General features: G+C 49.6%; 9 protein-coding genes across 9 annotated transcripts; 5 read left to right on the top strand and 4 right to left on the bottom strand.

Moving 5' to 3' along the window:
• Positions 1-20: 20 nt before the first annotated feature.
• ASPSYDRAFT_38746 (aspartate--tRNA ligase MSD1) lies at positions 21-2,559 on the bottom strand. Its single transcript, XM_040845771.1, has 3 exons — positions 2,310-2,559; positions 1,524-2,230; positions 21-1,468 (listed from the first exon to the last, which is right to left on the bottom strand). Exons 1-3 carry the CDS (start codon positions 2,521-2,523, stop codon positions 347-349), a joined length of 2,043 nt encoding a protein of 680 aa, XP_040707875.1. The 5' UTR covers positions 2,524-2,559; the 3' UTR covers positions 21-346.
• Positions 2,560-3,399: 840 nt separating this feature from the next.
• Positions 3,400-5,736, top strand: ASPSYDRAFT_63792 (tyrosine--tRNA ligase MSY1). Its single transcript, XM_040850250.1, has 5 exons — positions 3,400-3,823; positions 3,901-4,054; positions 4,109-4,395; positions 4,449-4,794; positions 4,844-5,736. Exons 1-5 carry the CDS (start codon positions 3,483-3,485, stop codon positions 5,603-5,605), a joined length of 1,890 nt encoding a protein of 629 aa, XP_040707874.1. The 5' UTR covers positions 3,400-3,482; the 3' UTR covers positions 5,606-5,736.
• Positions 5,737-6,125: 389 nt separating this feature from the next.
• ASPSYDRAFT_26094 (mismatch repair ATPase MSH6) lies at positions 6,126-9,964 on the top strand (the record flags this gene model as incomplete). Its single annotated transcript, XM_040844244.1, has 4 exons — positions 6,126-6,425; positions 6,484-6,534; positions 6,602-9,214; positions 9,263-9,964. 4 exons carry the CDS (start codon positions 6,126-6,128, stop codon positions 9,962-9,964), a joined length of 3,666 nt encoding a protein of 1,221 aa, XP_040707873.1.
• Positions 9,965-10,008: 44 nt separating this feature from the next.
• ASPSYDRAFT_287857 (putative histone h1.3.) lies at positions 10,009-11,505 on the bottom strand. Its single transcript, XM_040844562.1, has 3 exons — positions 11,193-11,505; positions 10,758-11,104; positions 10,009-10,672 (listed from the first exon to the last, which is right to left on the bottom strand). Exons 1-3 carry the CDS (start codon positions 11,295-11,297, stop codon positions 10,477-10,479), a joined length of 648 nt encoding a protein of 215 aa, XP_040707872.1. The 5' UTR covers positions 11,298-11,505; the 3' UTR covers positions 10,009-10,476.
• A 209-nt stretch (positions 11,506-11,714) lies between these two features.
• Positions 11,715-12,626, bottom strand: ASPSYDRAFT_140042 (uncharacterized protein; the record flags this gene model as incomplete). Its single annotated transcript, XM_040841008.1, has 3 exons — positions 11,715-12,124; positions 12,185-12,343; positions 12,398-12,626. 3 exons carry the CDS (start codon positions 12,624-12,626, stop codon positions 11,715-11,717), a joined length of 798 nt encoding a protein of 265 aa, XP_040707871.1.
• Positions 12,627-12,993: 367 nt separating this feature from the next.
• ASPSYDRAFT_53647 (glutaminyl-peptide cyclotransferase family protein) lies at positions 12,994-15,298 on the top strand (the record flags this gene model as incomplete). The annotated part of the gene is made up of 3 exons (XM_040848723.1): positions 12,994-14,153; positions 14,435-14,587; positions 15,169-15,298. 3 exons carry the CDS (start codon positions 12,994-12,996, stop codon positions 15,296-15,298), a joined length of 1,443 nt encoding a protein of 480 aa, XP_040707870.1.
• Positions 15,299-16,437: 1,139 nt separating this feature from the next.
• On the top strand, positions 16,438-18,523 carry ASPSYDRAFT_53645 (uncharacterized protein; the record flags this gene model as incomplete). The annotated part of the gene is made up of 4 exons (XM_040848722.1): positions 16,438-17,448; positions 17,730-17,919; positions 17,983-18,037; positions 18,226-18,523. 4 exons carry the CDS (start codon positions 16,438-16,440, stop codon positions 18,521-18,523), a joined length of 1,554 nt encoding a protein of 517 aa, XP_040707869.1.
• Positions 18,524-18,920: 397 nt separating this feature from the next.
• ASPSYDRAFT_139952 (carotenoid oxygenase family protein) lies at positions 18,921-20,691 on the top strand (the record flags this gene model as incomplete). Its single annotated transcript, XM_040840994.1, has 2 exons — positions 18,921-18,983; positions 19,036-20,691. The coding sequence occupies 2 exons, from the start codon at positions 18,921-18,923 to the stop codon at positions 20,689-20,691; spliced, it is 1,719 nt and encodes a 572-aa protein (XP_040707868.1).
• An 80-nt stretch (positions 20,692-20,771) lies between these two features.
• ASPSYDRAFT_138740 (cytochrome P450) lies at positions 20,772-22,262 on the bottom strand (the record flags this gene model as incomplete). Its single annotated transcript, XM_040840865.1, has 2 exons — positions 20,772-21,285; positions 21,349-22,262. The coding sequence occupies 2 exons, from the start codon at positions 22,260-22,262 to the stop codon at positions 20,772-20,774; spliced, it is 1,428 nt and encodes a 475-aa protein (XP_040707867.1).
• Positions 22,263-22,359: the final 97 nt, after the last annotated feature.

The following is a 22,359-nucleotide window of genomic DNA, read 5'->3' as shown; positions in this document are numbered from 1 at the left end:
GAGATCGAAAAAAAAGTTCGCCCCTCATCGGATTACTCAGCTGATTAGGATTGATAAGAAGATTGTGCCCCAGGCATTAGTTTGCACTGCTAAAGCCCTTGGCATTTTGTATGATGTAAAACCCAGCAGAACTATGGCCTGCCAAGGTACATGGAAAACGTAATCAGAATGAAAATCTTGAAAATGGGGAGTAAGACTTTGCATCTTAATGTAATGTACATAGTGCGGTATATATAGTCGGGAAAGGGGGTATCGATATGTCGTGAGAGAAAAGCGCCTCGATTTACAAATATAGGACCATATTGTTGAGACCATATCTACAATCGCTCTTTAGAAAAGAATACGGTCACTCGTCAATCAGACGAAGGTGATACGTTTCCAATGCCTCCTGAGTCACCGGGCTAGGGGCCTTGACCATCGGGTCTTCTCCCAACTTCCCGGTCTTCGGGAAAGCAATGACGTCTCGTACTGACTCCTTACCCAGCATGACGGCTACCAAGCGATCAAATCCAAGAGCCAGACCAGCATGTGGAGGACATCCAGCGCGAAGTGCCTCTAGCAAGTGGGAGAACTCTGTGAGTCGCTCAGGTGGCATCTGAAGGACCTCACGGAGAATAAATTCTTGCACGGCCGCATCATGGATACGACGACTGCCACCGCCGAGTTCTACACCATTCACTACCAAGTCATAGTGGTCGGCAACAACTTTGGTGGGGTCGGTAAGAAGTAGATCCACGTCGGCGGCAGACTTCGGGGCAGTGAATGGATGATGCGTAGAGGATATGCCAGCAGCACCGCCTTGGCCGGGCTCTGACTCGGTAGATGGTGAAAACAGAGGGAAATCGACAATCCAAAGGAAGTCAAACCCTGTTGCAGCAGGTTTGAACTCTGCCTCAACTGAGGCGGAATACAGGGCCCGACGAAGGTCACCTATTGATGTTGAACCACCTGTGAACGGTGCGGCTTCGCGAGCTTGTAATACGAGTAAATCGCCATGGTCAGGGTCTAGAAGCTCCTCCATATACTCGGCAGCTTGGAAGCCAAACGGCTGCAGTCCGCATAACGGTTTCTTCGCGTTATACACGAAGATACCTGGCCCACCCTCGGGGTTATCATTGAAGGGTGCACCAGCGGGCGAGTCGAGAAACGTTGTAATGAACTCGGATGTAGCTGCGGGGTCATTTTCGTTACCCTCAATCTTGAAAACTTCGACTATTGGGTTCGCCAAAGGCGTGATTTTATTGATCAGGTCGACCGGGAGCAGATGTTCGACTCTATGTATTTCCATTCCATAGCGGGTATCAGGTTTGTCTGAACCGTATCGGCTCATAGCATCCTGATATGATAGTCTCCGAAATGAACCCGAAGGGGCCTCGGTGTCCATTAGGGATGACCAAAGTCGACGTATGACACCCTCCACAACACGCATCACGTCCTCGCCCGTCGCGAAAGACATCTCCAGGTCGAGCTGTGGTGCATTTTCATTAGCAATGATTTAAAAGCAAGAAAAACATTGCACCTACTTGTGTGAACTCGGGTTGCCGATCCGCCCGAAGATCTTCGTCCCGGAAGCAGCGAGCAAACTGGTAATACCTTGGAATCCCACTAGCCATCAGTATTTGTTTGTATTGTTGTGGGCTCTGTGGAAGTGCATATGCTAGACCATGCTTCCGAGTTGGAACTAGAAATTCTCGAGCGCCCTCAGGTGTAGACTTGAAGAGCAGGGGGGTTTCGATCTCGATAAAAGGTGGAAGGCCTTGCTCTAGTTCTTCCCTGCAAACGTTGCGTACTTGTGCTCGAAATTGAAGGGCTTCACGCAGCTCGCTGCTTGTTCGCAATTGTAGATGCCTATGCTTAGGAGGATGTACCATATCCGGCGCCATCCATATGTCGCTTGGAAAATCATTAAGAAGTTGGACCTCCTCAATAGATATTTCCCATGGGTCACGCTTTTCCATTTCAGCATCCTTTGCCTTTTTAGCCTGGACCTTCCCCTTGACTGTCACGGGGCTATTCGGCCGGAGAGATCGGAGAGCCTGAAAAGACTCATTTCGGGCTGTCGAGACTAGTTGTACGCTATATTTCATACTCGGGTCTTGCAATCGGACAAAAGAAAGTTTTTTGGATATATCATTCCGAACTCCGAGATAGCCGTGTAGAACAACATCTTGACCGGGTGAGGCTTGGGAAATAAACGTCTGAAAGTCGTATGTGGCAGGAGGAAATTCGACTGTAGTAGGTCGTCGGTGAGTTGTTTCGAAGACCAAAGTTATGAAAGGAATTGGTAACGTAGACAAAATAAGACGTACCAGCTCTCTTATATGTCTCTAGGAATTGCGGCTGCGTAGAAAGGTCCCCGGCTTGTTGGCGCAGACCGGAACCTCCATGGAAAGCCCTCCGGGAAGAGTTGACACGAGGATATGATGGGGCTGTCGGCAGTCTTCTGCTACGCACAAAGTCGAATATTTCGAGATAACTCGTACGGAGGCGGGCACTATTTTGCACCGCACGAGGAAGCATCATTCTCGCCAAATTTGGGAGAATTGAGGAAGAATTGCGAAAGCCCAGGTTGTGTAGACGCATTAAAATCACGCTGCTGTTGTAGAGACAGACGGCAGAATAATTCCGCCCGCCAAAGGTAGACTAGCGCCTTTCCCTCCACATAAGTAGTCGGAAAATCTCCCGAGCTTTCTTTTTCTTCATCCTTCCAAGTTTTATACAAGTGAGTGCTGCGTTTGGGTCCCAAATTTTGCCTCGTTGCTTGAGCACTAACAATTTCGCAGATGATGAAAGCCTAGTGTGTTATATATGATCCAATCTCTCGTCTTGGAGCTTAGCAGCTCTCCCTTCGGGGCTCAAGGGCTGTTTGGCACCGGATTGAGTGAGAGTGATATATGCGTTCGGCACACAACCTTGTTACTTCGACGGACGCGATGAAGGCATCTCTGATCCAATATATTACTTGGTGGTGTTCTCGGATAATCAGTGTTCGGTGACCCTTGAGCTGCCTTCGCTTCTCATCTGGTAGCAGGCATCATCTGCATGATAGGGTTCATTTGACGCAATATATCTGTGCTTGGTTTAATGCAGTCTTTCATTTGTTTTGTTATGATACCCAGTGAAAAGGAATACGCAATTTGAACCCTTAATCGAGCGCATCCGGACTTTCCCTGTAGAATAGATATGTGCCCTTCGATAATCTTAGAGCACTCAATCTTCCCTCAGTTGATAAGCACAGCTTTAGATTCCTTATCCGCTACCTTTCACAATCTATCTGGTTTCTAATAGCAATGTATAAATTTCATCAACATTTTCCAACGATAAAACTTACTTGTTTGGGAAATCAGCTTCGCATCAAAGATTATCCGTCGGTGACTGATTAGCTTCTTATCGTAAATATTCCGCTACAAAAAGTCTCCCTCCGGTAGATAACAGACCTTACGCGATCTTGCATTTCAAATACCTTCTCTAGGCCCCGTCAGATGAGGCCACACCCATTACCGTTGCCTTTCACGGCTCACATTCGTGCGACACCGGCTGTGCGCCGATTTCCACGCCCAATATGCGGCACTCGTCAGTATGCGCGTACTGCGGAGGTTCTCAGCACGAATACATTCCGTTCCCGTAATTCCAAGTTGAGTTCAGCTAAAATTGCTTCGTGCCTCATGGGGGACCAGAGACGAGGGATTACACAAGCGTATATGCAGCGAATAGCTGATGCGAACGCGGAATGGACGGGTTTTGCAGAAGAAATCAAACAAGGGAAGAGAAAGAGCTTTGTGGAGCACCTAGAGGAGAGAGGGCTTATGCATGATGCTGTTGGGTGCGTGTCTTATCTTTGATACAATATTCTTCATTTATTGAACACCAATTGCTGACCTTGAGCCTGGCGATTTGCAGAGAGCGAGATTTGTTGCACCGAATCTTTACCGAAAAGCGTGTTGGTATGTACGCAGGCGTAGATCCGACAGCGCCATCTATGCATGTCGGACATATGCTACCATTCATGGTACTCGCGTGGGGTTATGTTTGGGGTTTGCCGGTGACATTTTTGGTTAGTGTTATGTATCCCAACGATTATTGCGACCGCGTGACTTACGAAAATTAGCTCGGTGGTGCTACATCACGAATCGGCGACCCAACAGGACGGTTGAAGGGAAGGGAGCAAGTTCATTCGTCTATCCGCAAGGCGAATATGGCCAGCATGCACATGCAACTGAAGAAACTGGGCGCAAGCATCGAGCAATACGGTAGAAGGCATGGATACGAAAGAAAAATGCACTGGAAACGAGCTTTGACGAATAACAACATTTGGTGGAACAAGATCCCATTCCTAGAGGTACTTCGTGATCTTGGGGCCTACATGCGCCTTGGCCCAATGCTTGGAAGAGATACGTGAGTCGGGTATTGTTAAATCGGTTGTTGGAACAAAAACTTACTGAAAATAGAGTCAAGACACGGTTAGCAAAGGGCGACGGGATGTCATTTGGAGAGTTCTCCTACCCTCTCCTGCAAGCGTGGGATTGGTGGATGCTTTTCCGGAACGGATGTCAGGTCCAGGTTGGAGGAAGTGACCAGTATGGGAATATTCTTTTTGGAATGGACGCGGTGAAAACCATCAGCAGAAACACCGCTAACCAGGAGGATCGCAAACCTCTGGAAGATGATATGGACAAGCCCATTGGCCTCACGACACCATTGCTCACAGCGCCTTCCGGTGAGAAGTTTGGAAAGTCAGCCGGCAACGCAATTTGGCTAGACAAAGATATGACTTCCACATTTGAACTATATCAGGTTGGTCCCACCGTACTATCTGTTCCAAGTATGATGCTGACCTTCATAGTTTTTCGTGCGCACTCCCGATGATGTTGTCGAGCGTTATCTTAAGATGTTTACTTTCCTGCCGATACCTGAAATTTCGAAAATTATGGAAGAACAAAATAAGGACCCGTCGAAACGCGTTGCCCAGCACGCTCTTGCGTCTGAGTTTGTTGAGCTCATTCACGGTAAACAAGAAGCCGATGCAGTAGCTATCCAGCATCGCCAACTGTTCAGACCGCGAAGTTCAACGGCGGAACCAACTCCGATGCCAAAAATTCCCGACTCAACGCGCGGCAATCCCCAGTCACGAACCTACGGTTTTATCAATCCGCAGGCTGACAATCCGTACGCCCCTCAGACAAACTTCGCCAATATGCCCTCGGCGAGGGTAACGCTTCCTGAGTCCCTGATTTACGGCCAGACTTTCCACAAGATTTTGTGGTACGCTGGTCTTGTGTCATCCAAAAGCGAAGGTCACCGTATTGTGAATAATCAAGGTGCCTATGTGGGTAGCCGCCCTGGAATTCAAAAGAGTTTGACGGGTGGAGGAATGTCAGATGCCTTGACCTTCACGCCAATCAAGACATGGCCGGCCCCAAAAACGCCGGAATTTATCATGGACGGCAATCTCTTGATCTTGAAACTCGGAAAGTGGAAGTTGAAAGTGGTCAACATCATCAGTGACGAGCAATTCAAAGAGCAGGGTCTCACGGCCCCTGGCTGGGAAGAGTTCCAAGCCGAGAAGGAGAAATCAAAAGAAGCCCAAGCACAAACATCTGAATGAGACGGCCCGCGGCTTTCACAATTATTGGCACTATAATACTCACTTCGACCGTGTTTTTCACTACAATAGACTTGTAAATATATACCACATGTACTTTTAGCAATGAAGCAAGCTCAAGCCACTCCTCGGAGACATTGTCCCATCCCCAGAAAACAGATTACGGATTCCATAGTAAAAAACCCATAGCGGCAAGCTTCTCGTACTTCCACGATTAAAATAAGTTCTTGCGGCTAATTCCAACAGGTTGCACCGTAAATGGAGGTTTGATTAAGCAATGTCTTCGTCCAGTCAGTTAAGTATAGGCTGGATGACTGATCATTCTCGGCGGCCAAAAACCACTAAACGCGTCGACGCGTGGTGCCGGTCTCGCGAGTCGATCAATCCACCCCCTTCCCCCCATGCTTTCTTCCACCATTTGTAAACTTTACGTTCATCTACTGTCACTCAATTTCTTATACACGATATCTGATATGACCAACTAATAGATCAGCTGTTGATACCCTACGTCGTTGACACAGAAATGGCCAAAGGACCGCCCGCTTCATCTCCCTCGGAGACTCCGCTGAAAGGGTCCACCTCCAGCACTCAGAATATGAAAAACCAAAAGTCAATCTTGGGTTTTTTTCAGAAATCCTCGCCATCAACGCCCTCGACACGTAATGCGGAGCCCGCGTCTTCACCGGCTCAAAGAGCATCGGCTTCTCGCCCTGCCAAGCGCGAAGAGAAGTCCGGAAAGATTGCCTCCAAGTTCACACAGGACCTGACGCCTGTGCCAAGTAGTGAATTGGGCCTGCCTGATGAGGAGGATGATAAGAAGCAGGTATGTTGTAACCCTTTTTTTTGGGCTTTGGTATCTTGCTAATGGTACTTGGCTATAGATGAGCCCTGAAGAGGAATCGAAGAAAGCAACGGCTTCTCCATCACGCAGGGTACGATAGGTCCATCGCAAATTACCTCGCCCTTTTTTATAAACTGGTATTAACAGATTCTCCATAGTCAATGAAGAAAGTCAACTATGTCGAATCGGACTCCGAGGGTGAGGATGATGACGACGAAATATTCCGCCCTGCTCGAAAGAATAACCGCGCTTTGAAGAGGAGAAAGGTGTCGCCAGAAAGCGATGACGACTTTGAGCAGGATGCGCAGAATGGAGGGGAATCCGATGACGGTCAGTTAAGGACATTATCACGCCCAATTCGAAATACTAAAGTTCTTTCAGAAATGGACGATTTTGTTGTTCCGGACGATTCAGACGAGGATGTTAAACCATCAAAAAAGCGGAAAAGACCGACCACACAGTCGACGGCCAAGTCTTCATCTCTGCCTCCGCCATCTCAGGTAGATGAAGATCTTGACTTGGATCTCCCTGACGCCTCGTCGGGCTCTGCCTTGAAATGGACCTATGACCCAGAGAACATGGAACCTCGCCAGGCTCGCGCAGCAGCAGCACCTACCAGCAAATCACCATCAAGTACTACGAAACCCAAGGCTCATACGACTGAGCCTGAACAACGCTATCCTTGGCTTGCTAATATTCGGGATATCGATGGCCATCCTATTGGTGACCCAGAGTACGACCCTCGTACCCTGTACATCCCTCCGCTTGCGTTCTCCAAGTTTTCACCCTTCGAGAAGCAGTATTGGGAGATAAAACAAAAGTTCTGGGACACTGTCGTCTTTTTCAAAAAGGGCAAATTTTACGAGCTCTACGAGAATGACGCCACAATTGGACATCAATTGTTTGATTTGAAGCTCACTGATCGCGTGAACATGCGCATGGTTGGAGTTCCAGAATCTAGTTTGGATTACTGGGCAAACCAGTTCGTAGCGAAGGGATTCAAGATTGCGAGAGTTGACCAATCTGAATCGGCTCTTGGAAAGGAGATGCGCGAAAGGAGTGGTAAGAAGGCTGGTGGAAAGGAAGACAAAGTCATCAAACGAGAACTGGCCTGTGTCCTTACAGCAGGCACACTTGTGGAAGGTGCTATGCTTCAGGACGACATGTCAACATACTGCGTCGCCATCAAAGAGGCTATTATCGAAGATCGTCCGGCTTTTGGAATTGCCTTTGTTGACACCGCAACTGGCCAATTCTTCCTTTCAGAATTCCTTGATGACATGGANATGACCAAATTTGAAACCTTCGTTGCGCAAACACGGCCTCAAGAGCTTCTTCTTGAGAAGTCAACCGTGTCACAAAAAGCACTCCGCATATTGAAGAACAACACTGGCCCCACGACAATCTGGAACTACCTAAAACCCGGCAAAGAGTTTTGGGAGGCTGACATTACCGTCAAAGAGCTTGACGTGAGTGAGTACTTTGTCTCCCAGGACAATGACAATGTCCATGCATGGCCAAATGCTCTCCGCCAGGCTCGTGACAAAGAACTTGTCATTTCAGCTTTCGGGGCGTTGGTACAGTACCTCAGACTCCTGAAAATCGATCGGGATCTGGTCACAATTGGAAACTTTTCTTGGTATGACCCAATTAAGAAGGCCTCTAGCCTAGTCCTGGACGGCCAGACTCTCATCAATATGGAAATCTTCGCGAACTCGTTTGATGGCGGCATCGATGGGACACTCTTTCAACTTCTCAACCGTTGCATGACGCCCTTCGGAAAACGAATGTTTAAGCAGTGGGTATGCCACCCGTTAATCGACCCGAAGCGTATCAACGCTCGACTAGATGCAGTAGAAGCTCTGAACGCTGACTCTAGCGTTCGGGACCAATTTTCCTCGCAACTCACCAAAATGCCTGACCTCGAGCGCCTTCTATCGCGCATCCATGCTGCGAACTGCAGAGCACAGGACTTCGTACGGGTACTAGAAGGTTTTGAACAGATCGAGTACACAATGGGCCTACTCAAAGACAGTGGTTCTGGTGAAGGTGTAATTGGGCAGTTGATCAGCTCCATGCCTGATTTAACCGAATTGCTGGAGTATTGGAAAACTGCGTTTGACCACTCTCAAGCAAAGGAAAACGGTATACTTGTTCCAAAGTCAGGAGTCGAAGAGGACTTCGACAATTCTCAAGACAACATCAAGCAGCTACATCAAGAACTTGACGACCTGTTGAAACGGGCTCGGCGTGAGCTAGGTTCTACAGCCATCTGCTACAGGGACAACGGGAAAGAGATTTACCAGATGGAAGTACCAATCAAGGTCAAGAATATCCCCAAGAATTGGGACCAGATGTCCGCCACCAAGCAAGTCAAGCGCTACTATTTCCCTGAATTGCGAACTGCCATCCGCAAGCTGCAGGAAGCGCAGGAAACCCATAGTCAAATCGTCAAAGAGGTCTCCAGACGATTCTATGGACGATTTGACGAGCATTATGCGACCTGGCTCTCTGCTGTGCGGGTTGTCTCACAGCTGGACTGCTTGATCAGCTTGGCCAAAGCTTCTTCAAGTCTGGGTGAACCGAGCTGTCGCCCTATATTCGTTGACGAAGAACGAAGTGTCCTGGAGTTTGAGGAGCTTCGTCACCCTTGCCTTATTTCCTCCGTTGACGATTTTATTCCTAATGACATACAACTGGGTGGCAATTCCCCCAATATTGACCTCCTTACTGGGGCTAACGCTGCCGGAAAGTCCACTCTACTTCGCATGGTATGTACCTCACTTCCTCATTCACCCGCTTTCGGCTAACTGTTTTAGTCTTGCGTCGCTGTAATCATGGCCCAAATTGGTTGCTACCTACCTTGCAAATCCGCCCGGTTAACGCCAGTCGACCGCATCATGTCGCGTCTCGGAGCCAATGACAATATCTTCGCTGCCCAATCCACGTTCTTTGTCGAGCTCTCAGAAACCAAGAAGATCCTTTCGGAAGCTACACCTCGCTCCCTTGTCATTCTAGATGAACTGGGCCGTGGGACTAGTTCGTACGATGGTGTTGCAGTTGCCCAAGCCGTCCTCCACCACGTTGCAACCCACATCGGCGCTTTAGGCTTCTTCGCTACACACTACCACTCTCTTGCCGCCGAATTCGAAGGCCATCCCGAGATCTCACCAAAGCGCATGAAGATCCATGTAGATGAGGATGAGAGACGTGTCACCTTCCTCTACAAACTCGAGAATGGTGTTGCCGAGGGTAGTTTCGGCATGCACTGCGCTGCCATGTGCGGTATATCAAACAAAGTCATCGAGAGGGCCGAGGTAGCTGCTAAGCAGTGGGAACATACGAGCCGGCTCACAGAGAGTCTCGAGCGCCGCAAGGGTGGCGGACTTGTTGGTCTCGGCTGGTGGAGCGACATTGCCTGGGCTCTTCGCGACACAACCAAGGACGCGGATGATGATAACCCAGCCGAAATTACTGATAGAAGTTTAGAGGTTCTTCGGAGGGCTATTGAAGCCTTGTGATTGCTCTGTTTTCCTTGTTTAATCCTCGTGATTTGTTTTGCGATCTGCGTTGAGCTCTCAGTTATCCTTAATGCTTCCCATTGTGCTTGGCATCATCGGGTAGGGTTGTTCGGCGTTCGGATTATGAAAGGCTACGTTTGTTACTATCTCGGTTTCCTTCAAACGCTCTTATACATGGTAGAACTAGATGAAACCAGGACCTTTTTATATTACTGTTCTGATCCTACTATCTTCATTCGACTTTCAGAATGCTGAATACCGTGCAATCCGATTCCTCGAAGTTGAAGCAAACATTAACAAGCGGAATAAAAACACCATCTTAATTCATCGTCAACAGCATTACCAGAAATGAATAAAGAAAAGAAAACAGAACAGAAAGACATGCACTAGAAGGAAGTAGCCAAACGGTCAAGCTCTCATAATTTCTCCCACCACCCCTCCAAGTAGGTATCCTACTGAGTCGTGACTTTACTCCCGCATGTAAGAAGAAGCCAGGTCAAACTCGTTCAACTTCAGCTTCCATCAACATAGCACCGGACCTGCTCCATAGCCTCAAATTCGTCATCAACGTTAACTTCGGCCATTATGTCGTCCTCTTCGTTCTTCACAAGCGTATCCATTGCGCTGTCTTCGTTCTCTGATGCGAGGACGTTATTCATTTCCGACTGCTCTGGTTCGGCCTTCACGAAAGAAGGGGCTTCCATCTCCCTATTGCAAATTAGGGTGTGTATCGACTATTTCTCTCTGCGCGCGCGAGGGAAATACAGAGGAAGCAAGGGTATAGCATACTTACTGATCGCTCTCCTCTTCCTGCTCCACAGAAGCGTTCTTTTTGGGGCGTGTCTTCCGCTGACTCTTTTGCGCGGGAGGTGCAGATGCTTCTTCTTCGCCTTCAGCAGCAGCGGTGGCATATTCGTTTGTAGCAGAAGTACCAACGGTTGCCACTGTCCTCTTTCTCTTCGCGGGAGTCTTTTTGATCGGAGTGCCAGTTGGGGTGCCGGCCTCAGTGTTTCCAGGGGAAATGTCATTCACAAACTTAGCGGCTTGATCGTAGAACTTTTTCTTTGCCTGACGATACGAGCTAGCTGCGGATGATACATTCTTGTAAGGCGCATTAGCGGCAAGCTTTTCGTAGTCGATCTATTGTGTTATTATTAGCTCAGTCACCCAGTTGGTGGGTAAGACATGCTCTTGCGAGTGGGAATGGGCGACTTAAGGCATAACTTACCTTGCCTGAGGCGTCAGAGTACAGGACGCCGAGAAGAATGAGTCTAGCTTCATTCTGGGAGAGGCCTAGCAGTCCCTCTGGCTTGGCTTTGGCTGCGGTTGCCATTGCTGATAGGTTGGAGAAGGGTTTGCTGTGTTGATTGTGTGTTCTTCGAGGGGGAAATGTCTGGGGGATACGATGTTGAAGGCGGGGTAGTGTAAGTGAGGGTCTTTACTTGAGGATTGTGAAGGAATGATTTAAGGGGGAAAGTTGGAAGAGGCAGGGTACCGGGTAGAGGAATAGAAGGGAGAAGTGAGGTGAGTTGGAGATGAGAGGGACAAACACAAGGCAATTCACGTAGGTGAGCAAATATCCGGTGACTCCTCTCTCAAAATGAACTTGTAAATGATCCACTTATAAAAAAAAAGCTTTCCAGGGCCTAAAGACAAGAGTAAGAGTAGAAATCAACAGTAGAGTGCTAGAACCTTTTACTAGTACACTGGGAGCAAATGGTTTTATATGAATTATGTATTTCAATTCGGTTCACCCTCGAGGACGGCTTTGTATCTGTTTGTAAACGTGCTCCCACAGCTCTGGATAGAATGTAGTTGACTCTTTGCCAGGCTTGCTCTTCTCTGCTGTAAAGAAATGCTGTAGGGTCTTACCCCGCCACCAAGGCAAGGGAGCAGGGTTCTTGTTCCGAAAGCTCACAGGGCGAATCGGGGACTTATCGGGCACAAGATCGCTGAATCGCACCTCGGACTGTCTTGGTATGGTATTAAATTTCATAGTGTTCAGGTATAATGTGGCGGTTGGAGGAAGCTTCTTCGCATATTGCACAGCTTGCTCTCGCGATCGCCGAACGGATATAGGCAAGGCAAGATGGACAAAGTTCACATATGGCGCGGAGGTATAGGCAACGAATAGCATGGGTAAAGCGCCACCAGCGACGACTGTTGTCGAATTAACGTTAGCACGGCTAAGGATACTTGCGCAAGCAGGCGAGTCCTTACTGGCTGGTCCTAGATATGATGGGAAGTCTGAAGACATGAAGGCTGGAGCAACCACCAGACAAGAGACTCCAAAGAGAAAAATAGTTGTTATCCGCAGCATCCCCAGAAACATAGTACGACCGGTGCCTCCATGGTAGATCAGAATCTTCTCTGGAGGTCCTGCAAGCTGATTCAGTGACAGTCCAATTCCTTTACCCCATGGGTCTCACATACCTCGCAAGGGGCCTTTTTTCGCTTTCCCGGCGGTGGTAGGCGGGGGCGCTCGCGGTACATTGCTGCTGGCGGATTTTGGTTTCAGGGAAGGCGTTTCGTTCTTAGGAGGTTGAGGAGTGTTGCGTGTCGTCTTTGGCCGAATAAATACCAAGTTGCTGCAGAGCTCCCTCCGCACGGATCGGGGAAGCGACGAGCGCAATTGAGGATGGAACAGGACAGGAGGTCTCATTTTGAAGGGGTATTTATAATATATGGCAAATATCAGAGGAACTGCGACTGTACAAACAGAACGGGCCGCTCCCAAGCGCTCTTGCAGCGAAACGCAGCAGTCTATATAGCAGCGAAGTGTGAATGAGAAGCTCCGAAACGTGATCGCCGCGGGCTTGGCTGCTTATTACCTATTCGGGGTTAGTCGGTTACAGCGGGCATTTGGACATCTTGCGAGTTTCAAACTGCTACATCAACAATCTGCCCGCCATTCCTTCGAGTCATTCTGCTGTCGCTCTCTTTGTGCCTGCACCTTCGCGCGAATTGGGAGCAACTGTGTTATCGGGCTGGCTCATGACAGCTGCTTCTTCCCCGCTTATTTTGTCGCGATGAAATACGTTCAACGGGATGTATTTCGCCCGCTCCTCACAATATGCCTCGCGGCCCTGTATCTTTTTCTTCCCAGTGAAGCGTATCAAGACGTCTCGGATGCGACTTTGAAATCACTGCCGCGGCCCGGGAAGGACTTCGATATCCACGACGGGCCTATTCTGTCGCCCATTCTCATCCCCCGTCTCCCGGGCTCTGCTGGATCCACCAAGGTGCTAAACCATTTCGCGGACTTTTTTCGGTCCTCGCTCCCAAAGTGGAATATCGAGTACCAGAACTCGACGTATGTGACGCCTGTTTCGGACGGGAAAGAAGTTCCTTTTAGAAATTTCATAGCTTATCGGGATCCTCCCTGGGCACCAAAGGGTGATGTGGGAAGACTTACGTTCGTCGCGCATTACGACAGCAAGTACGAGCCAGAAGGGTTTATCGGAGCAATCGATAGTGCAGCGCCCTGTGCGATGATTATGCATGCAATGCGAAGTATTGACGAAGCGATGTCGAAAAAATGGGAGACCATGGAGGCCGAGGGTCACGCCAATTCTTTAGATGATCACACTGGAATCCAGGTCATTTTCTTGGATGGTGAAGAGGCGTTCAAAGATTGGACCGCAACTGATTCTTTGTACGGGGCTCGCTCACTTGCCCAGCATTGGGATTCCACGTTAAACCCAGCAATGTCGACTTTCAAAACCCCACTTTCATCCATATCATTATTCGTTCTTCTAGATTTGTTAGGATCAAAAGGTCCAGCTATCCATTCATTTTTCCCGACAACGCACTGGGCATACCAGAATCTAGCAAGCGTCGAACGTCGGTTGAGGGATCTCGGTATGTTCAAGTCTGGGGGTAAAAGCTGGTTTCCAGATGCTTCCAAGAGTTCGCATGAGATATCTCCCTTCGACCCTGTGAGTGATGATCATCTACCATTCCTTGAGCGCGGAGTCGATATCTTGCACGTCGTCGCCTTCTCAGCTAGCACAGGTCGGTTTCCGGAAGTCTGGCATAAAATAGAGGACGATGGGGAACACCTTGATATGGATACAGTAGAAGATTGGGGTATTCTTGTTGCCGGATTTGCCGCCGAGTGGATGGAATTAGAGGGCTTCATGCCTACATCAAAAACAAAACAGAAACGCAACTCCGACAAGACTGAACTGTAAGCCATACCTGATCTTGTTTATCTTATACCCGGTTTCCAATCTTCAAATGTATTTTTACGGCACATTTTCATATCCAAGAATTTCTATCCTCTAAGATGCTAATATCTCATTTACTGATTCTGATTATTATATAGCTTATGGTGAGCTCCGAGTGGCATTTGTCGATACTTAAATATATGAGGGTCTAAGTCTATAACATCACTGTTGCGCGATCTGCCGTTATTCGCCATCGGTAAAACTGTACAATCCTCCATTTGGTGCCCAAGTTCATATCAAGTTGCCTAACATATATCCGACCATTTCCGCAAATCCCCATTTCGGTTGCAATATTGACCGCAAAACCGCGGGTCCTGGGCACACTCCTCGCAATCCCCAAGCCACTCCAAATACCGTCGCTCCAAGAACGAAGCGCCAGTCGATATCAGCAACGGTGGCTGTTGGAAGTCGCCAGTTTTCGGCTAGAGTTGGTTTTGCTATCGTTCCTCCATCGTAGCTTGCCTGCCGGCCAGGTTTCGCGATCAAATATGTGACGAGTGACGGCACAATTCCGAAAAGGATAACGAGTGCCAAAGAGGGGTCAAACCGATTTAAGTCTGTGGGAAATGCGAAGAATCGAAGAACTTTCAACGGATCCGCCATTCCAGATACGAAGAGCCCGGTGCCGAATTGGAGGCCCGCCAGATAAGAGAAAATCAGTCTGGAGCGTTCTGATCTGGCCAAAGCGTGAGGTACAATGAAGGTATTCATCACAAATGTGAGAGCCGTAGCGCTCAGGATAAACGAGAGTTCGGGACTCGAAGGGTACGTGGTCGTGTAGCAGGGTACACCGGCTGGGCAGGGTGGAATGCCCGAAACAAAGTTTGCTGTCAGCAAAGCCGTCGTGAAGAAGATGGCCGTCGCAATGAGCGAGCGAGGCGATAAACGTGAGAGACCGCAGAGCATATGACCCGATGTACACCCTCTACCACTCTGCCATTCCCGCGAGTCGTCAGCTGCTTATTTTTGCTACAGTACGGGCCCGGTTCAACCTACCTTTGTTCCCCAGCCAAGCAAGAATCCGGTCCCCATTGTTGACAACAGAGAAGCCCATGACGATGGTGCGTCTGGGTACGTCGGCAGCAGAGATGGCATGAATAGATAGAACGGAACCGCACTCGACATCAGACCGGCTATTATGGGAACATTATCTCGACTCGGGTTGAGCATGGACCCTGATAAGAGCGAAGAAATACCGAAAACTGATCCATTGTGAAGGAGGAGGCTGGAGGAGCTCTGGTAAAGCAACAAAGCTCCCAGAGACGTATGGACCGGCGTGAACATGATGGCCCTATGGCTGGCAATTGAACAGTGTGAGGAAGTTTAAAGTTGTCATCCCTGCATGATCCTATCGAAGAAATTAAGAAGTAAGGGAAAGGCCGAGGTGATCCGCCCAACCACGGGGAGACTACATTTTTGGCGTCGGGGACCAAGCACTGAGTGAAGAAACGGTCCACCGTTCATATGGCGTCAAATGGATGGTGGTCCCCGAAACCAGAGATGAATAAAGTTTAGCGAAACCACAATCCCCGGACCCTCGAAACTGCCCTATGCTGGATATCTCTTCTCAGTTTTCAGTCGGCCGAAATCGAAACGGAAAATTGTACCAGGCCAACACTCTGGTCGCTAAGAGGAGTCTGCATATCCTCAGGGTGTTGGACAGCAGCTGCAGCTTGGATGGCTCGTGGTCGGGATCTGCGCCGCGGAATTGGTCGCCGATACTATGGGTCCACAGATTTATGGTTATAAGCCGTAGCCGAGTAGTATATAGAAGCAGGAATCAGCATTCTTGTTCACTTTGTGTTGTTAATGAAACCAAATTGCGAAAGATCGTAACAACCCGCGGCAGTGATGGAGGGTGAGAAGCGCTGCAGAGTGTTACGGTATATCTACCGTGGCTCGCCGGCGATTTCGGGCAGTTTAAGCAAAAAAATGACAATACCGTATTGGGCAGAACACTGCGCAGGACTTGACTCCAATCATCGTTCATCAGATACGATGGTTGCCGTTTCGAAGTATTCAATCAATAGAAAGTCACTCGGGATGGCCTGGTGACCATCTGTTCCATGCTTGAATCCATTGCCTCGCGCATAATGGCTGGTTGCTGTAAGTCATTCACTAAGCGTCACAATCTTCGTCTGGTTACTCCAAATAAACAAACAACCGCTGGACCCGGATAGCATCAACACCACGAAACCACATCTCCGACAACCATTAATTGTTCATTTCGCTTTCACCTTCAGCATGGCTCCAATAGGTCTTCCCGCTGAGTTGGTTCTGTATATCGTTGACTGCTTGATACCCTCCAACCCGCCGGTCGTGTTTTCTCGCGGACATGTGATCACTCGTACGCTTCTCAGCTTGACGCTGGTCTGCAAGCTGGTCTCTCGAACTGCGAAACAACTACTGATTAAACACTGTCTCCAAATTAATTCCGGTGATTTACTAGACCGTCTCCTACAGCGGAGCGCCCTGTCTGGGAGTGGAGGCCAGGCGTCTCACCTGCCCATATCAGTTGGACTCTTTCTGTCCCCATTTCCGGTAGATAACCTCAACATCCCGTCCACTGTATATCAGGTAGATCGGCTGTCGAGCATCTTATGCACCAACCTCACACGGCTCGTCATTGACATGCCGCTCCGATATTTATACCCCGAGGACGATCACGAGCAAGTACGCCCAGCTCTCCGCGCAGCGTTCGCTCGCATGACAAAGCTCGAGGAGTTCTGCTCCGTGAAGGACGAGCTCTATCTGAGCACAGTAGAGGGGATGCAGGAGCCGGCCATCTGGTCCTTTTGGCCGCGCCTGCAGCGCCTGGCGCTGTACAACGTGGCGGTCGACTCCAGCCAGTTCATCGACGGCCTCCGCCAATGCGCGAACTTGACTCACCTAGTCCTTGTCCGACCCGACGGCCTAGGTGTGGGGATCGCCTCGGAACACATGGATTTGGGATTCTTGCCGTCGCTTCAGCGCCTCATCATAGTCAATACTGGGGCAGACTTCTTGCAGAGCACTCCCTTTGACCAGAAAATGTGGGAAGAGTCCTTTGTTGGCCGGCTACATGCACTGCGAAGTCCCGGAGATGGGGATGCGGACAGCGACTCAGAGACGGGGTCCGTTGCCAGTTACCTTTCCCTGCGGGTGCCGTTTGGCAGAGACGATGATGATATTGAGATATGCCAGGAGTGGCTCTCTGCGCAGGCGATCAGTGGCGCTCTATGGAGGACGTCGGATGATTATCCGGCCCCTCTTCACGTGAGTAGTAATTCGCTGGCCTGACTGCATCATCAATAAAGAGTGACAGATAACTATACCGTATTCGCTTGCTTGTGCTGGTCGATGCGGGGTGATCCCGCCGGTCAATCCTCCGCAAAATTTCCCGAACCCGCCACTGGCTGCGAATACGAACCGATCCCTCGCTTGCCATGGCCTTGATGGTACGAGGCTTAACTAGTGCAATGGATTTGGGAGCCTGGAAGTGCCTACCCATCTCCATCTTGGTATCGTTACTCATAATCCTCCCGTCGACTCCATAGATATCTCTGGCCTCGGTATATATTAGCCTGAGAACTATGTCCGCCGAATCGTTTCTAGTCATAACCAACAGAATGCCAAACATGATCCACTGGGAATCTGATTTTCGGAACTCAAACACGAAATGGACATGCAATGTTTGCTCTGCCGCTTTCCAGCGGTTAGACCATCTTAAGCGTCATTCAGCAACACGTACGTGTATATTCTCGGATAGCAGAAATCTCCGGAATTAAGCGACGCGCTAAAACCTACCAGACAGGACAGAAAGGCCTTTTGCTTGCAATTTTTGTGGTTCTCTGTCCAAGCGAGGGTTCGTAGTCCCTCTAGTGTGGCCTATCCTCGTCGACCTAATTGACCATTGGCTCTATACAATAGAGACGTATTAAGACAGCATTGGAAATCAAGCGCCGTCCGCATCCAAACCAGCCAGGTTATTCCTGAGCCCCGACTCGGAGGCAAAGAGAGATATGCATGTGATTGTTGCGCACGACTGAAGAGATCATGCTCAGGAGACCAACCATGCTCAGAGTGTGATTCACGAAAGAGGCCATGTTCATATAAGCGCCTAGGGAACAGGGATGGTCTCAAGACGAAATCTCATTCTAAATCCCCACTCCGTGAGTGGGGAGGGGAACCGCCCGCTGGTCATGATAATGATATGGATCGGCTTCTGGATTATGGAGCCCTTGATCTTCAGCCTACGCTAGAGCCGGCGCGATCTACGTGGGACCTTGGTCCTCAGAATTTCTATGCTTCAGCGGATGTGTGTTATAAAGCGTATGGTCGACTTTTCTAGCCCTTGTTGGTATCCAGAGCGGCAGCGGCCTCAGCATTCTCAAGATTGGTGATTTGGATTGCATGTATGAAACTTTGGAGATACAAGAGAACCCACATTTAAACGTTGTTTAGCGGCTCCGTCGGACACGGACACGGACATCCACTCAAGCTAAATTCACCATCGCTTAATCAAACAACACCATTCGCGGGACTATCAGAAAATATCGCTTATATTCTTTGCTCACTGGTTGGTGACTGCAGATCACCTGCGAAGAATCCTAAACAAGCAACCTCATGATACACTGCTACACTACTACGATGGTGACAGCGATGAGCGAATTATCCTTAAATACTCAGACTGTTATCCGCGTGGTTGAGGTCTATAACACTCTACACCCATGAACCAATATTGAACTATGTCAACCACCGAAACAGTCGATACAGCGGTCCATTTCAACAATTGGCCCAATGACCAAGGTGTATGTAGGCCCGAATTTCCATATACCGAAAATCCATTTCTGACCACAGTAGTTCGACACCAACCGTGAGCAAAGGTCTCCAGTTGAGTTAACAGTAATCGGGACAATCCCGTCCTACGCCGCAGGAACTCTTTACAGAACTGGACCAGGAAGATACAAAGTCGACACAGAGCACGGAAACACATTCCAGATCTCACACTGGTTCGATGGATTCAGCCAGACCCATAGATTCCAGCTTGTTCCCCCAGGCGATGCCGGCTCGGGTATGCGCGTATTATACAACTCCCGCTTCTCTACCGATGACCGCATCGAGTACGTGCGCAAAACAGGCAGCCTGGGGAAAACCTTCAGCTTTGGCGGAGTCGGATATCGAGACCCGTGCAAGGACTTGTATCACAAAGTCCAAAGCACGTACGAGCCGCCAGAGGGAAGTCCATCTTTCAGCAATGCCGGCGTGACGCTCTCCATCAACATGCCCGGGGTGAAAGATAACAGCCAGGAGACAGATGGCGCAGGGGCAGGCTCTCATATCAAAACCCTCCACGCCAAAACAGACAACTTCAGCTACAAACAAATTCACCCGGAAACACTCGAGCCCATTGGTGTAGCAAACCAAACAACTCTCCACCCGGACCTGGGCGGCCGTCTCTCTGCCTCCCACGCAAGGTCCGACCCCCAGACCGGTGATATGTACAACTATAACCTCACCTTCGCACCCACACCAACATACCGCGTATTCTGCGTCTCCGCCGCAACAGGCGAAACAACCATCCTCGCAGTATTCCAGGGCATACCAGCATACCTTCATTCCTTCTTCCTAACAAAAGACTACGTGATAATCTGCGTCTGGAACTCGCACCTAGACCCCTCAGGCTTCGCAAGGGGCTCATACATGGCTGCACTGAAGGAATTCGATGACTCCATCCCATCAACGTGGTATATTGTTGACCGACGACAAAACCACGGCCAGGGCCTCGTCGCAACCTACGAATGCCCGGCATTCTTCTGTTTCCATACCATCAATGCGTGGCAGGAGACGAGTCCAGATGGCGCTGAGAAAATTGATATAGTTGCTGAGTGCATGAGTTTGAAGAATACGGATGTCATGAAGAAGCTTTCTTATGACTTCCTTCTTTCTTCGTCAACGGTACCGGGAGCTCGTCCAGCTCCCGAGACGAAGGATAATGGGGGTAATGGACAAACTCGGATTACGCGATTTCGGTTACCTTCCGTTCCGAAATCTGCTTCTGTCCCTTTTTCTGGCGATGACAGTGGGAAGAGAGCGGCCGGGGTAGCTATCCTTGAATCAACATCCTGCTCAACCTTATCCCCCGAGCTCCCGACTCTTAATCCAGCATATTTAACCCTCCCGCACCGCTATACATACGCCGTAGTCGACCGCGGGTACTCGACATTTTTCGATGGAATCATGAAGTTCGACTCCATGACGAACGAGACGCTGATTTGGTCAAAGCATGCGCAGTCTCCCGGTGAGGCCATCTTCGTTCCTGATCCGAACGGTTTAGCGGAAGATGACGGGGTACTATTGACGGTCGTGCTGGATGGAATGAGCGGGAATAGCTACTTACTTGTGCTAGGTGCAAAGGATCTGAAGGAAGTTGGGAGGGCATGTGTGGATGGGCCGGTGGCGTTTGGGTTTCATGGTTGTCATGTTTCTAATACTGGGAGGATTAGAGCGGATTTTTAGGATGGTCCGTATTTATATTTTCTATCTTTTTCTAGGTTTGTCCTATCGCAACTCATAAAATGATCATCATATCTCAATAATCATAGTACCCCTTCAGCACCCCACTGAACAAGAATCTCCTCACCCTTAACCCTCGAATTAAACCACTCCAATATCTCAATCTTACTATCCTCACCACCAACAACGCTCGCCCCTCTCAAAACATCTCCCTCAGCAACCTTCCAAATCGCCAGCGTCACCTCCGCATGCCCCAAATTCTGCGCAATGCAAGCCCTCGTCCCCTTGCCAAAGGCAAAGAAGTTGTTCAGCATCGCATCCGTCGGGTCCAGCCACCGCTCAGGTTTGAATTCCCGTGGATTAGGGAAGACGCTCTCGTCCTGGTGTAGTTCAAATGCGGACACGCCGACGCTTGTACCCGGTGGGAAGAAGTAAGATCTGTAAGTCCAGCCACTGGCTGGGACGGCGCGAGGGAGGCGGATTGGGTTTGCCCAGGCGAGACGGAGCCCTTCGCGAACTACGGCGCGGAGGTATGGGGTTGAAGCGGGGTCACCTGTCTTGGAGGTTGTTTGAAGTGCGGTGCGGAGGTGGGTGTATCTACATGACTTGTTAGTCGAGCTGCGTTGAGCGAGTTCAGAGTGAAGACGATCAAAGACTAACATTTCAGGGTACTTTGTCAGATACCAGATGATAGTAGCGGTTGCCATGCCGGTTGAATCTGTCCCCGCGAAGCAGACATCTTTTATTTCGATTTGGGCTTGACTCGTAGAGACCCTCTCCAGAAGTCGGCTTTGGTAGCTGCCGCTTTTGGGGACAGATCTCTTGATGAGTCCGCTGGTATATTCGTCCATGGCAGTGAATGATTTTGCTGTTTCTGGGGACTGGGTTAGATGTTCGACGAGGCCGACTAGGTACTCGCCGACTTTGCCCCATGTGAAGTTGAAGAATGCGCCTATCCCGACATACGCGTCGACGAACGGCGAGGCAGACATCACTCCTACGCTCTCTTTAAGAGCGCCATATCTTTCATGAAAGAGGTACGAGCTCACCGCGTCAATGGCCAGAGCCCTGGCAAGCTGGAGCACATTCACGGGCTGACCAGATTTCGCACCGCCGCGGAGCCGCTCAACGAAGTCATCGACAACCCGGAGTAAGCTGTCTTGGGAGTTACGGATCGAGGCCGTGGAGAACAACGGAGCAACGGCCTTTGCGCGACTCGCTCGCTCCGGCAGGGTCAATGTCGAGAAGATAGTTTTGTGGCCGTCGATGTCGAACTTTGAGTATACGACGGTTTTAGGAAAGCCACCCCGGTTGATGTAGATGGGGTCAATTGCATCGCCGCTTGCGATGTCAACGTCATTAGGTGCAACACGGAGCACGGGGCCGTACTTTTTGTGTAATTTGAATATGATGGTGCATTCGTCCCCAATGTAAGTATGGTAGGCGAGCCATAGGGACGTGCAGGCTGCGAGCTTTGGCCCGGGGACTCTGGAAAGAGGGTGGAAGTAAAGTCGGTAGAGACACCGGGAGAGGAGGGCTCCTAGGAGGAGTGTGAGGATGGCGGCGACAGCCATCTAATTTGTTCGAGTATATGAGGATGATGCGGGGATCAGTGGGGATGATTTGCCGCGTCGTACTTGTGGGTTAGATCAGACGCTCTGCATGGAAGGC

Source organism: Aspergillus sydowii (genome assembly GCF_001890705.1).
Source record: "Aspergillus sydowii CBS 593.65 unplaced genomic scaffold ASPSYscaffold_1, whole genome shotgun sequence".
NCBI classification, from domain to species: Eukaryota; Fungi; Ascomycota; class Eurotiomycetes; order Eurotiales; family Aspergillaceae; genus Aspergillus; species Aspergillus sydowii.
The sequence above is the reverse complement of the archived record's forward strand: the minus strand, read 5'-3'. Positions and strand labels throughout refer to the sequence as shown.

What these genes read in the sequence shown, in the direction of transcription:
- ASPSYDRAFT_38746 (XM_040845771.1), bottom strand. Translation starts at nt 2,523, where the DNA reads ATGATGCTTCCTCGTGCGGTGCAAAATAGTGCCCGCCTCCGTACGAGT. An exon ending in AGAGACATATAAGAGAGCTG is followed by an intron (nt 2,231 to 2,309) that starts GTACGTCTTATT and finishes GACCTACTACAG; the next exon opens with TCGAATTTCCTCCTGCCACA. An exon ending in GGCAACCCGAGTTCACACAA is followed by an intron (nt 1,469 to 1,523) that starts GTAGGTGCAATG and finishes AATGCACCACAG; the next exon opens with CTCGACCTGGAGATGTCTTT.
- ASPSYDRAFT_63792 (XM_040850250.1), top strand. Translation starts at nt 3,483, where the DNA reads ATGAGGCCACACCCATTACCGTTGCCTTTCACGGCTCACATTCGTGCG. An exon ending in CTTATGCATGATGCTGTTGG is followed by an intron (nt 3,824 to 3,900) that starts GTGCGTGTCTTA and finishes GGCGATTTGCAG; the next exon opens with AGAGCGAGATTTGTTGCACC. An exon ending in GTTTGCCGGTGACATTTTTG is followed by an intron (nt 4,055 to 4,108) that starts GTTAGTGTTATG and finishes TACGAAAATTAG; the next exon opens with CTCGGTGGTGCTACATCACG.
- ASPSYDRAFT_287857 (XM_040844562.1), bottom strand. Translation starts at nt 11,297, where the DNA reads ATGGCAACCGCAGCCAAAGCCAAGCCAGAGGGACTGCTAGGCCTCTCC. An exon ending in ACTCTGACGCCTCAGGCAAG is followed by an intron (nt 11,105 to 11,192) that starts GTAAGTTATGCC and finishes ATAACACAATAG; the next exon opens with ATCGACTACGAAAAGCTTGC. An exon ending in CAGGAAGAGGAGAGCGATCA is followed by an intron (nt 10,673 to 10,757) that starts GTAAGTATGCTA and finishes AATTTGCAATAG; the next exon opens with GGAGATGGAAGCCCCTTCTT.